Source organism: Octopus bimaculoides, chromosome 5, assembly GCF_046866305.1.
Source record: "Octopus bimaculoides isolate indiv1 chromosome 5, ASM4686630v1, whole genome shotgun sequence".
Classification (NCBI taxonomy): domain Eukaryota; kingdom Metazoa; phylum Mollusca; class Cephalopoda; order Octopoda; family Octopodidae; genus Octopus; species Octopus bimaculoides.
In genome coordinates this window covers 2,935,163-2,949,669 of record NC_142932.1, presented here as the reverse complement: position 1 = coordinate 2,949,669, position 14,507 = coordinate 2,935,163, and the positions used below count along the sequence as shown (strand labels likewise).

The following is a 14,507-nucleotide window of genomic DNA, read 5'->3' as shown; positions in this document are numbered from 1 at the left end:
GTCAATTCATGCCAAGAAGTATAATAGAAAGTGCTAGAATAAGCAAGAGTTTGTTATATTTTTCTCTTTTTGTAAAGATGAGTTACAAGCCAGGTTACTCCAGTGAAAAATTATTCTCATTAAAAAGAATTATATGTATATACAATGAAAGAAAAAATAAGTGTATGCATCTGACCTTTACGAGAGTTGTAATAATCTGTTCAGTAACAAAGAAAGTTCCATTCATGATGTCATTCCATATCTATGTCATGCCAGCACCTGATTTATTTTTAACTATATGCTATTGTGTATTTCACAAGAAGAGATGTTGGCACTACGTTAGAGTGTCTCTAGCTGACATTATAGCAAAGTAAGCTGACTAAAGAGCAGGCAAATCACATGATCTTCAAGAAGAGCAAACATTGTTTGCTACTATTCAATTGACTTTAACTCCCCTTTACAGATGAGATAATTATTACTAATTGACTACTCTTTTTTTTTTTATTAATTACAATTCCAATTTTTATATAGAAAGAATGAATGAATTATTCCCTGTAATTAATTCTTAGTTCATATTTGACTCTTCTTTATTTTAGTCTTTATTAGTAAATATAATATTGGCAATGGATTAGCATAACCATTAGAGTATCAGAAAAATACTTTGCAGTGTTTCTTCTGGTTTACTACATTCTGAGTTCAAATCATGCTGAGGTCGATCCTTTCTGGGATTGAAAAAATATGGTACTTGTCAAGTACTAAGGTTGTTGGTATCATGTAAATCCTTCCTCTAAAACTGCTGTCCTTGCCTAAATCAGAAACCATTATTAATAAACCTGATGAAAGCAGTAATTGTGCCTAAGCTAGTGGAGTGATGGTAAAGCATTTAGTTTTGTCCCTCTCAGTTCTCTGTTCATATCATAAAAGAACTCGATCACCTTTGCCTTTGATCTCTCTAGTGCCGATAGAATATATTGGAATTAGATACACGAGTGTTAAACCAATTCATAATAACACTCTTCCTAATAAAATTGACTCTAATACATCTAGATTAAAGAAATAAGAAGTTAGAGTTAGAGAGAGCAGTACCCTTAATTTTCTTGAACTTCTCTGTGAATGATGGATGGGTAGAACTGAAAAATTGCCTATATATGTATATGTATGTATATATATGTATATATATATATATATATATATATATATATATATATATATATATATATATATATATATATATATATGCGAGTAAAAATAAATACAAAAAAAGGGGGTTTTGTATGATTGTGTATAGAGGAATATATTATTTTGTTTAAAAGAGTTCCAACACTGTCTGTTTTTTATGTTTTATTTATATTCCTGCAAAACCAATGTGGAAAATAGAATATGGAATATACAATATATAATATAATATACAATATATAATATAAAATAAAAATGGATGGTACTATGAAATAAAGTATTGAATGTCATATTGAATATATATATATAGCAGCTCTCCATTGATAGTGACAATGAGTGCTTCTGTTGATTCAATCAACAGAACAGCCTGCTTATGAAATTAACATGCAAGTGGATGAGCACTTCACAGACATGCTCTCCCTGAGAATTTAACATAGTTCTCAGGGAGATTCAGTGTGACAAGGCTGGCCCTTTTAATTGCAGGTAAAATTCATTTTTGCCAGCTGAGTGGACTGGAGCAGTGAGAAATAAAGTGTCTTGCTCAAGGACACAAAGCATTGGCAGGCATGAAACTCATGACCTTAAAACCGTGATCCAAATTCCCTAGCCCCTAAGCCACAAAAAGTACCAACACTGCATTGTTAAGAATGAATATGTGTTCAAAGTAATATAGTCTCTCTGTAAGAATATTATCTGTGGATATTAAATATTATCTTAGGCAGCTAAGAATGAAGTATCCAATTGATTTCATCTCCCTTATCACCTGAGATTTATTTCACATTTCAGTTGGTGAAGTTACAAAATCTATCTTCTGCAAAATATAAACAAAGACACAGGCATGGCTGTGTGGTTAAGCAGCTTGCTTTGCAAGTATGTGGTTAAAAGGCTCACTTTGCTGCCACATGGTTTTGGATTCAGTCCCGCAGCATCATGGACAAGTGTCTTCAGCTATAGCCCTAGGCCAGTCAATGCCTTGCGAATGAATTTGGTCAATGAAAACTGTGTGCATGCGTGTGTGTGTGTCTTTGTGCCTGTGTTTATGCCCCTCCTCCGACTGTTTGTGCTGGTTCATATATGTCCCTGTAACTTTGCAGTTCATCAAAAGTGACCAATAGAATAAGTACCAGACTTAAAAATAAATAGTGTGGTCAATCTGTTTGAATAAAACACTTCAAAGTGGTACCCCAGCATGGCTGCAGTCCAATGACTGAAGCAAGTAAAAGATAGACTATAATGGTATGGGGCTGAAAGTCTGAATTTAATGATACAAGTACCAACACAGCATTGATTTAATATAATAAATGTGTATATGAAAATAATCATATACAGCATATTTAATAAACATATATACATATATATAATCTATTAGTCACACTATGGAAATATAATGTGCATAAATCACTGGAGCAATGCTTTCATAATGGTCACTCTACTACCCACTGATGAAGGCAAAATGTATATATATAATTTTATATACTCAGCTCCACTAAAAACATGGTCTTTTATCCAGAGTAAATATACATAAAATATACAGGTTTGTTTTTAATATATTTGTATCTTATTTTCCACATGTCATTCTAATTTATTTATACTATATTAGCAGGACCCATGGAAATTCCATGGAATGAAAACAATTAAGAGAACTTTTTTAAGAAAGATAGGAAGATTTGCATATAAATGATAGAAAAATATACAGTAACAATCTATACAATACTTAATGCATATATCATTTGTTAGTATTTAATTCTATTGAAACAACTTTAAATTATATACAATTAATGTACATGAAATGATATGGAGAATATACACAATGTTTTTATTTCACTTGATTAGTTTCAGTTCCATTGCAGATTTTTAAAAATAACATCCACAGCTATTTTGCCAAGTTATTTCACTTCCAGTCACAATAATATATTATATTATTTTAGAATTTCCTTCTGCTAAACACTTTCTCTCCCTCTCTCTCTCTCTCTCTCTCTCTCTCTCTCTCTCTCTCTCTCTCTCTCTCTATATATATATATATATATATATATATATATATATATATATATATATATATATATCTCACTCTTTCCTTCCCTCTTACTTCAAACTTTTAACCATGTAATTCCCCTCTTCATTTCATTAACGTTTCTCTCTTCCTCTTTACCTCTCACTGCCACTCACCATGCTGTCACGTTGTTAGTGGAAGTGGGTATCTGCTATTTCTCTTACTTCTCCTCCCTCTCTCTCACTCTCACACTGCCTCTCTCTGTCACTCTCACTCTACCTCCCCTTTCACTAACAAAGCATAACATATGAATGAACAAACAAGTCGAATTATAATATAGATGTGTGTATGTATACATATGTGTGTGCACTGTTACATGAGATATGTAATGTTTTCAAGAATGTATAATTATCACCACTTTCCAAATTTCTTTCCTTGAACTCTTGAATATATTGTCTACATAGGATGTCATTAATTCTACAAAGTCCAGTTTGTTGAGGTGGTCATTTCAGGCTTATTATTTTCTTGCCTTCTTGTTCACTTTTATCATTTTTAAATGTCAGTCTATCATGGTCTCTCATCTCCCTCGCTCACCATTCTCCCTTATCCTTTTTTTTTTTTGCCAAAATGCAAGGTGAAACTTTAAGGTCCCTCATTGTATTTTCAGCGGTATGTGGGGGGTTCTAACAGCAATCGTATCAGCAGTGCAGTCGGAGACAAAGACAAGAGAAGTGGATCCTTCCTTCATAGGGAGAAATCAGCACTCTCTGCTGAGGGACGCCCAAACACAACACGGGTTTGTTAGATTTCAATTCTTAATATTAGAATTAGAAATATTAGTCTTAGTTGCTTCCCACAGTTGACATCTCTCACTTGACATGTTTTCTTCAGATTCTGATAAAGACCTGCAGAGAGCTTTTTTTCTTCTCTTTTTTTTTGTGTCAAGGTTTTCCCCTCAATGAATCCAAACATTTTGTCTTCAAAGATTTTACACCATTAATAAAATATTTATATGCCATTGTAATAATCTAGCACATTTGGCGAGAAAAGTATTGAGCTGTATTAGGTGCTTATTATTGTAATTGCTGATGTTGTTGTTGTTTATTACTATTATTATTATCATTAAGGTGATGAGCTGGCAGAATCATTAGCACTCCAGGATAAATGCTTAGCGACATCTCGTCCATCTTTATATTCTGGGTTCCAATGCTGCAAGGGTTAACTTTGCCTTTTATCCTTTTAGGGTCAATAAAATAAATACCAATTGAGCACTGAGGTCAAAGTAATTAACTTAGCCCCTTCCCCCGAAATTGCTGGCCTTGTGTCAAATTTTGAAATCATTATTATTAGCATTATTACTACTACTACTACTACTACTAGTTCTAATATTATATAAAATGGTGAGTTGACAGAATCATTACTTTGCCAGACAATTGACTGCATTTTTCTGGCTCTTTACATTCTGAGTTCAAATTCCACTGAGGTTGACTTTGCTTTTCATCCTTTTGGGATCAATACAATAATTATCAGTACTGGAATCAATGACAACAACTATCCACCTCCCCCAAAATTTCTGGCCTTGTGCCTTTAGTAAAAAAGAATTATTATCATTGTTATTTTTATCATCATCATCATCATCATCATCATCATCATCGAAGGCATCACACAATATATAATATTGTGATGTTGTAGATTGAAAATATAGAGTGTACCAAGGATTTGTGTTGTCTAAGTCATAATAAGGGTCCCAGACAGACAGCACTTTACACACTATACGTGCAGCTCCAAGTAAAGCTGATTTTTGCAACACACTAAGATTGAAGGGTATTTCTAAGGTGTCCAGGTGTTTCTTTAGCTTGGGTGGTATTGAATCTAATTCTCTGATGACAACAGGAACAACCTTTATATTTGACTCACATGGCTGCAACATCTTGGCAATTTCTATTTTCAGGTTTCCATATTTATTGACCCTTTCTCTTTCCTTCATGACAATATGTTGATCTCCTGGCACTGTCACATCAGTTATTAGGCACTTTTGTCTGTCCCTCTTAAAGGCTACTGTATCTGGCCTTAGGTGCTTAACACTTTGTCTAGATGTCAAAGTCCTTGGGAATCTTTGCCTTATTATTATAATTATTATCATTATTATTGTGGTGAATTAACAGAGTCATTTGAAGTCATAAAAATGCCTTACAGTATTTGTTTTAGCTTTTTACATTCTGAATTCGCATACCAGCAAGGCCAACTTTTCCTTTCACCATTTGTGGATCAATAAAATAACATGCCAATCTAATTCTGAGATTGCTGTAATGCCTTGCCCATCTCCCTTCAAAACAGCTGGCTTTGAGCCTAAACTTGACACCATTATTATTAAAGAAGTGGAATGGTAATATTGGTAGAGCATTGGATAAAATTCTTTTTGTCTGAATTTCATCCTTCATTTAAAAGTGCTTTGAGTTTTGCAAGAACAATAGGAATGGCCTGAATACTTTGTGGTATTTAGTTAAATTGTCTTGGATTCCAATGTCGTCCACTTCGTTTTTCATTCTTTCAGAATCAATAAAATAAAATGCCATTCTTACACACCAGTCAATAAAATCGTCTGACTTCCTCCCACCAAACTTCTAACTTTCTGCTTAATCAGATTTCAGAATTGTTACAACACTGGACAAAATGCCTTGTGATGTTTTTTTTTTTTTTTATGGTTCTTTACACTCTGAGTTTAAATCCTACTGAAGTCAACTTTGTTTCAATACCAACAGGGTCAACTTTGCCTTTCGTCCATTTGGGGGTCAAGAAAATAAAGCACCAATCATACCCTGGGTTCAATGTATTTGACTACCACCCCACTCCCTTCAAAATTGCTGCTCTAGTACCAAACTTTGAAACCCATATTATTATTGAAGTAATAAAAAACCACAAATATTAGTGAAACTGATGCAATGCCATTTGATATTTAGTTACATTATTTTGCATGCAGATTTTAGTTTTTACCAGAGACTGAATTTAATTTACATCCTTCTGAGATAAATGATAAAAGTTCCAGTCATACAAGAGTACTGTTTAAACCAGCTAGACTTAATCTCAACAGATCTATTGTCTTATACTCATACAATTTAATTTCTGTTGTGCTGCACTGCTGTATAAACTTATTTTCATCTATCTTCAGAGTTCAAATCCTGTTAGGGTTGAATTTTCCTTTCATTCTCTCATGGTTAATAAAATAAGTACCAGACCTACATTATCTCATTGAAGCTTTTTTGTTTCAAATTAGTATACTAGGGTTAACATTTGCCATTTAGTCATTTAAAGTTGTTGAATATAAATTTCTGACATTGACGCATGCGTACGAACAGCCATGCTACATGGCAGTGAAACATGGGCTGTAACTGCTGAGGACATACGTAAGCTCGCAAGGAATGAAGCCAGTATGCTCCGTTGGATGTGTAATGTCAATGTGAATACCCGTCAGAGTGTAAGTATCTTGAGAGAAAAGCTGAACATTAGAAGCATCAGTTGTGGCGTGCAAGAGAGACGATTGCGCTGGTATGGACATGTGGTGAGAATGGATGAGGATAGCTGCGTGAAAAAGTGCCACACCCTAACAGTTGAGGGAACCCGTGGAAGAGGTAGGCCCAGGAAGACCTGGGCTGAGGTGGTGAGGCAAGACCTTCGTACATTGGGCCTCACCGAGGCGATGACTACTGACCGAGACCTTTGGAAATGTGCTGTGCGTGAGAAGACCCGGCAAGCCAAATAAGATCGTTGCCATTGCCCCTGGACTGGCTCTTGTGCAGGTGGCACATGAGATGCACCATTTTGAGCGTGGCCGTTGCCAGTACCGCCTGACTGGCTCCCATAGGATTTTCGAGTGAGATCGTTGCCAGTGCCCCTGGACTGGCTTGTGCGGGTGGCACATAAAAGACACCATTTCGAGCGTGGCCGTTTTCGTGCGGGTGACACGTAAAAGCACCCACTACACTCTCAGAGTGGTTGGCGTTAGGAAGGGCATCCAGCTGTAGAAACTCTGCCAAATTAGATTGGAGCCTGGTGTTGCCATCCGGTTTCACCAGTCCTCAGTCAAATCGTCCAACCCATGCTAGCATGGAAAGCGGACGTTAAACGATGATGATGATGATGATGATGATACAAGGCCGTAAATTTTGAGAAGGGATGGTTAAAGTCACTTTAATGAACCAGAATTTGACTGGTATTTTATTTTATCAACACTGAAAGGATGACAGACAAATTTGACCTCAATGGCAGAATGATTCTGCAACTCCTCTATCACTACCTTAGCCAAATGTAGGCACCATTAATATTCATTCAACCATAAACCTTTCCATTTTGGAAAAGTGTCCTTAAAAAAAAATCATAATTTGACTATTGTTGTTCTTATTGTTTAGTCTTAAGTGAACCTTGATCAAGTACACCTACAATCAGATGTGTCCTTCTCATTTTAAGCTTGTAAGGTGTGATTTGATAGAGATTTAGCTATTTCTAATGGTTGGAACAACTATACTGAGGTTCTCTTGTTGGTTTATTACAAAAGAATCATATCCTCTTAACTATTGCCAGGAATCCACCCCTATTCTATAGCATATAATACATAATATATCAACATAATGAATTTCGTATATTGTAATATGAAGTCATGGAATAGAGGTGAATTCTCAGAGATAGTTAATGAGATATATTTTATAATTATCTTAATTTAAAATTAACTATCTTAAGACAGTAATAAGAGGAAAATAATGATCCCTGATGCTTCTGGATAGAATGTTACCAATTATTTTGTAGGAAGAAGGTAACTTCCTAAGAAATGCCTGAGACCTAAATTAAATAAAATAACTAGAATTAAGAGTCTTATCACTCAACACAAAGGAGAATGCTTAAGATTGGATATAAAACCAAAATAACCCAGGAATTAGTAACTCCAATGTCTTACTCTCTCTCAGTCAAACTATCACTCAGCAATACAAATGTCTCTCTAATATATTTTTCTGAATATTTCATTGTGAACTCATTAGAACTCTAAAACTGATTTAGCTTTAATTTCAAGCTGAAGCCAATTCATTTCAGTTACAATGCTAACACTCTTGGAAATGGTATTTTATAGCATTTCAGTTTTGCTTTTTGGAATATGTTTGTTCCTACTCATTTAAACCCAATATTATTAAAAATGTTTATTTAAGTCACCTAAAAAGACTATACATTTTGTTTCATGTGTTATACTGATACAGCCACTACACTAGCACTGTGTCATCCCTGATTCTGTTGTTTTCCTTAAAAATTATAGTCTGAGACACCATTCAGTACACTGTTGATGCGTCGGTCCTCTACACCTCCTTGGCAACAGACTCTCAATTCCAGCAGAGGGCATTCACTGATAGGTAAGCAACTGAGCTGAATCAAGTTTGATATATAAATTTAACTAACATATAACCACTTACTTAGATACATACATATTTATGTTTAGTACTTGTATTTTCTGCCATGCTATGGTTTTGATTTACAGTAGACATTAGTAATAGTTGCAAAAGCAAAAGGTATACTTGTTGTTTTACTTCTCCAACTATTACAAGAGTCTGCAAAACTTAAAACATGGAGCATGCTCCTTATATCAGGTTTTGTATTTAAGATGTGAAATATATAATTACCAACGTTAATGACCACAAGTTTAATGGCTATGTCTTTTAATTTCCACTGTCCAGAAGTATCCATTTTGCATGTCATTTTACTTTCAGGTGGTCAAAATGTAACTTTAGGAATCAGTGGCAACAGCCTACAGCCTTTTGTCAGTGGAGATATCCATTCACATATGTCTTTACCCCAAGAAGATATACCAGAAGCAGATGAACTCCACCCAGAAATTATTTGTTCTTCATGGGGTAGGCAGATTCAGTTTCTATACTACAGTGTCATTTCCATTATCTCTTGTCTTTTCTATTTTGTAAATAATGAGCTGGTATCACCAAAAAGTGACAGGTATATTCAATTCACCTTATTTTGAATTAAATATCAATTTTGAATATTTTAGAGGAATTGACCTTGTGGTTATAAATGACTGGCACTCTGTCGGTTGCGATGACAAGGGTTCCAGTTGATCCAATCAACAGAACAGCTTGCTCAAGAAATTAACATGTAAGTGGCTGAGCACTCCACAGACACGTGTACCCTTAATGTAATTCTCAGGGAGATTCAGCATGACACAGAATGTGACAAGGCTGACCCTTTTGAAATACAGGGGCTACTCATTTTTGCCAGCTAAATGGACTGGAGCAACGTGAAATAAAGTGTCTTGCTCAAGGACACTATGCATTACTGGAACTGAACTCACAACCTTATGATCATGAGCCAAAATGCCCTAACCACTAAGCCATGCGCCTTCACTTTTATAAATGACTAAGTAAATATTAAATGCATTCACTCTTATTATATTTTGGGAGTTGGATGAGTGACAAAGTGTCTTTTTTTTTGTATTCTATTACAAGTACTAGTCGTTAGCTATTGGTTGTGAATCACTATGACTATCTCTAATGAATTATTCTTTAATCCTCATCCTGATTGGGCAATTCTGTGATGAAAGGTGTTCTAGTCATGATTGTCCCATTTGTCTCTCAAGTATTGTGCATCTAGTACTACATGTTCCTTTGATTTTAAGTTGTTAGTGTAATTTGAAGGAGATCAGATTTCTAGAAGGTCAAACAATCACGTTGAGGCTTCCTTGTTGGAATGTACCCCTATCAAGTAATTTTCTCAGAAGGTTGTTCCATCATATAATTTCATCAATTTTGTCATAATATTACAAAAATCTTGGCTAAAAAGTGCCTACCTAGTAAGCAGGTACTAATAAGTAACCTGCTCAGAACTTATTAAGATGACATCATATCCACAAATACATCTCCAAATGCAGGAACAAAATCACAGCACATAAGTGGAAAATATATTTCCTATTTTTAAGAATGCCATTAATACCAACAGTTTTACTCAAATATTTTTATTGTTAGTACTCCTATTTTTTTAGTAATTTGACCCAGATCATGCTCAGTGAGGGATGTGGTTACCCTGATCATCTTAATGCATATTCCAGAGCATTAAAACATTGTTGGTAATACTTTGTAATATGTAATACAACATTGCTGACAATGATAAACAGAAATTATATCTATGATCATGGATTGATTGAAAATTCATGACCTAATAAACTATTTGGTTCTGAAGAATGTGGCATTTTTTTTAAAGGTAATTATTGATTAAGTGACTGACCTTTTCAAGAGAAACCTTCATATTCTGATTACATCTTATAAATTTTTCCAACTTGTAATGAAAATTGGTCAGAATTGAGGATTAGGGAACTGATGCAAAATAACTGGCATGATAAAAGATAAAGTTTCAAATAAAATTGACCATCTGATACATGATTAAATTGTCATGTGTATGCCACACGAAGTGTGACTTGCTTGTTTTCATGATAAAAATTCATTACTCAATGTTATATGTTTAAATTTATGCTAAAGAAGCTGAACAACTTAGTGGTACAGTAAAATCAAACAACAGTACAAAAATTTCTGAAATTTCATTAAATTATAATAAAGTTTCTAATGATCCAAATCCAAATAAAAGTAATATAAAAATAGAATAACCAGTGGAAAAGTTATGTAAAAATATTATATCATCACAAAAAATTTGTCCATATTAGGATAAGATATTAATTTATATAGGAAAATTGGTTATTTAGCAAATGTATGCATGGCTATGATATCAAATATTACTATATGCATGCATCCTGAAATTTTGGGGGAAGGGACTAGTCAATTACATCAACCTCAATGTCCAACTGGTACTTATTTTATCAACCTCGAAAGGATGAAAGGCAAACTCAACTTTGGCAGCATTTGAACACAGAACATAATGATGGATGAAATGTCACTAAGCATTTTGCCCAGCACACTAATGATTCTGCCAGCTCTCTACCTTGATGGAAGATATGATGATGATATCATCATCATCTTCATTTAATGTTTGTTTTCCATGTTGGCATAGGTCAGAATGTTCGACAGGAGCTGGTAAGGCCGAAGACGGCACCAGGCTCCATTATCTGTTCTGGCATGGTTTCTATAGCTGGATGCCCTTCATAATACCAACTACTTTACAGAGTATACTGGGTGCTTTTTACATGGCACTGGCACCATCATTAGTGCCTTGTACATGACACCAGCACCAGTACTTTTTATGTGGCACCATCACCAGTATTAATTCTGCTGTGGTGGATGGGTCTTCTTGAGTTCTGCAAGGTGCCAGATATCTCAGTCTTTTGTCATCTCCTTTGTAAGGCTCAGTGTCTTGAGATTGGCCTTCAGTACTTCATTCCATATCATCTTACTTCTCCTTCCACGAGTTACATCCTCTTGAAATTTGTTATAAATCTTCAACCCAATTAACCAATCATAAAAGTTTCAATTTTCATTTTATTCTATTAGTAGTATATATGAATCAAATATTGAAGCTAAATCAATATATATTCTTTTCTACTCTAGGCACAAGGCCCGAAATGTTTTTGGGGAGGGGGAGCCAGTCGATTAGATCGACCCCAGTATGCAACTGGTACTTAATTTATTGAACCTGAAAGGATGAAAAGCAAAGTCAGCCTCGGCGGGATTTGAACCCAGAACGTAAAGTCAGGCGAAATACTGCTAAGCATTCCACTCAGCGTGCTAACGTTTCTGCTGGCTCACCAACTTGCTATTTCAATACAAATTGGTTAAATTTGAATTAACTTCCAGCACCACTGGAACATTGATTTAAATACATATAAAAATATCTTTATTAGAACCTCTATCAACAATATTACATGATTATTGGAATAAAAATGTTCTAGTTGAAGGAAAATGCTTATTAAACATTAGAATAGGAAATAAACAACCACAAAATTTAGAAGCCTTTGTTAACAGTTCTAAAATGGGTTCAAATAAATTCACAGTTAACTGGTTAAAAACATTTAATATGTCACTAATACCTATGTTCAACAGTATTACTAATATAGTAAATTCAAATAACAAACAATTACAAAACAGAGAGAAAAAAAATGAATGTGAAGATGTGCACAAGAAACATTAATTTGATGCTCAGTGAAAGGAGTTCATGTTTCAAGCATAGCTCTTCATCAGAAAGAGAAAATTCCAAAGAAAAAGAAGGAAAAATAAGGGAAAATTGTCAGCAATCCATGTGTGGTTACATTTCAGAAATGTAATTGCATGTGGATTGTTGGCAATTTTTCCTTATTCTTCCTTCTTTCTCTTTGGACTTTTCTCTTTCCAATGAAGAGCTATGCTCAAAACATTAACAACTCTCTCCTTTCACTGAACATCAAATTAATATATTTCTTGTGCACATCTTCACATTCATTTTTTTTCTCTCTGTTTTTTTTTTCTCTGATTTGAATTGTTTGTTCTTTGACTTGACTATTCTACTTATTTTATATTCAAACTGGTCAGATCTGGCATCTCACACCAACCCTACATTATCATTCTAAAAATTAACAGTTGCCTCATCAAATTCTCAAAATTACAAAATGCATGATTAATTCAAAACAATGTGAATAAATAAGCCTTACATTTGACAAAATAATGTGAATGCTAAAGGTTTAAACCATATGTATTGCAAATATATTAAATGAGATATTAATTGAATGGTCAATGTAGAATAGTGTATGTTCTAACCTATTATAACAGTTATTGTAGCACAAATAAAATTTTTGTTTCATTCCATGATTTTGCTTGAATCTTTGGCTTTCTTCGCCTTGTTGCTGCTTTCTGCCTCTCCTTTGCTATAGAGTTGTAATGTACAGGAACACAGTATATGTCACTCTTTATATACTTGACTCCTATTTCAGCTCCAGCTACAACCAGTAACAAACCCTTACGGAGAAACCAGCAGTATAGTACTACAGTTCAATCTTGATGCTTGCAATTCAGGGTCCTTACAACTCCAGAGACATCATCAACAACAGCAACATATGCAGGGATGAAGATCCAAAACTTATGTTGCTTACACCATTCTCCAACTATTGTAACTTTCAGCAAAATGTACAGAGTTTTTGTGGGGTTTTTTTTTTTATCTATCTTTGTCTCTTTTTTTAAAGAGAAACTTTTTGATTAAATCAATAACAACGACAACAAATAAATACAAAGCACATTCAACTAATCATAACCATCACTGAAGCAATTAATTTTTTTTTTTTTTCTTGCTCTATATTTTTACAAACATCTTCAGTACCATTGTTTCCGTCCAACATACTCACACAAAGGCACATGTACCTGTGTGTTTATCAATATGTATATACATTTAAGTGTGTGTGTGTATATATATATATATATATATATATATATTAGTGTATGTGTCCATGTGTGTATGTCTTTATAAATGTATGTTTGCATGTGCATACCTATATATGCATTTAGGTACATTTCTGTATGTGTGTGTGTATTTACCGATATGAATGAGTGTGTTTACTTAAATGAATGAAAGATTGTATGTATGCATGCATGTATGCACACACACATATACACATGCACATACACACACACCCATTGAATACTAACACCAGATGTAGAAATTGTCTAAACTAATGCCAACATGAAAGTCCATATGAAAATCATTGGTTATGTAGAATAAGCAATAAAAGAAGAATCTATTATTATATTTTAATTTTGTATCTTTGTTTTATTTGAAGTAATTTCTTTCTATTTCTGAACTCTTGCTGTTTAAGTGTAAAAACATTTAGTCACACCTTTGAACAACTTCTTGATAAAAACAAAAACAATACAAACTATTCTCATTGGTACATATAGACTCACACATGAAGAGTAATCTGACAGACAAGTACTGTATCCCTTTGGTGAGGAATGCATAATGTGTTTAATTTAAGTTAAACTGTAGAGAATAACCACACCATTTGATAATAATGACTTGATTAAGTGACTAAGTTTCCAGCAAAAATGAGAAGTTTGATGAAAATTTTTCGATGAAAATTTTTGTTGAAATTTTTTATGTTAGAGGGTGGCACTTCAAAGGGTGGCATTTTGAATTAAAAAAGGAGTTATTATTTTTGAACTCTACTATTCATGTTTTTAATAAATTTTCCAATTGACTAATAATTTGATATCAAATTAAGATGAAATAATTACTACAGTAAGCGTAGACAATGAAAACGGTAAGCAAGAAAGCTTTTATACGAAACTCTACCAACGTTAGGGGACTACACCAAAATATAAAGTAAAAGAGGAAATAAGCATGCAAACAGCGGGGAAATTAATCTGATCTTTGGCGGACACAGTGACAAATCGAATAATGTTTAAAT

At 33.9% G+C, this 14,507-nt stretch overlaps 1 protein-coding gene across 6 annotated transcripts in view; it reads left to right on the top strand.

The window, feature by feature from the left end:
• Positions 1-13,855, top strand: part of LOC106872974 (primary cilium assembly protein FAM149B1) — a 127,050-nt gene extending 113,195 nt beyond the window's left edge. For 5 of the 6 annotated variants that reach the window (XM_052967988.2, XM_052967990.2, XM_089351929.1 and 2 more), the window contains 4 exons: positions 3,813-3,941; positions 8,445-8,538; positions 8,893-9,036; positions 13,041-13,855. In XM_052967988.2, coding sequence (XP_052823948.1) covers positions 3,813-3,941; positions 8,445-8,538; positions 8,893-9,036; positions 13,041-13,108 — 435 coding nt within the window. In that variant the 3' untranslated portion in view covers positions 13,109-13,855. The remainder of the gene's footprint in view (positions 1-3,812; positions 3,942-8,444; positions 8,539-8,892; positions 9,037-13,040) is intronic. The other variant, XM_052967992.2, reaches the window with a different exon arrangement.
• Positions 13,856-14,507: the final 652 nt, after the last annotated feature.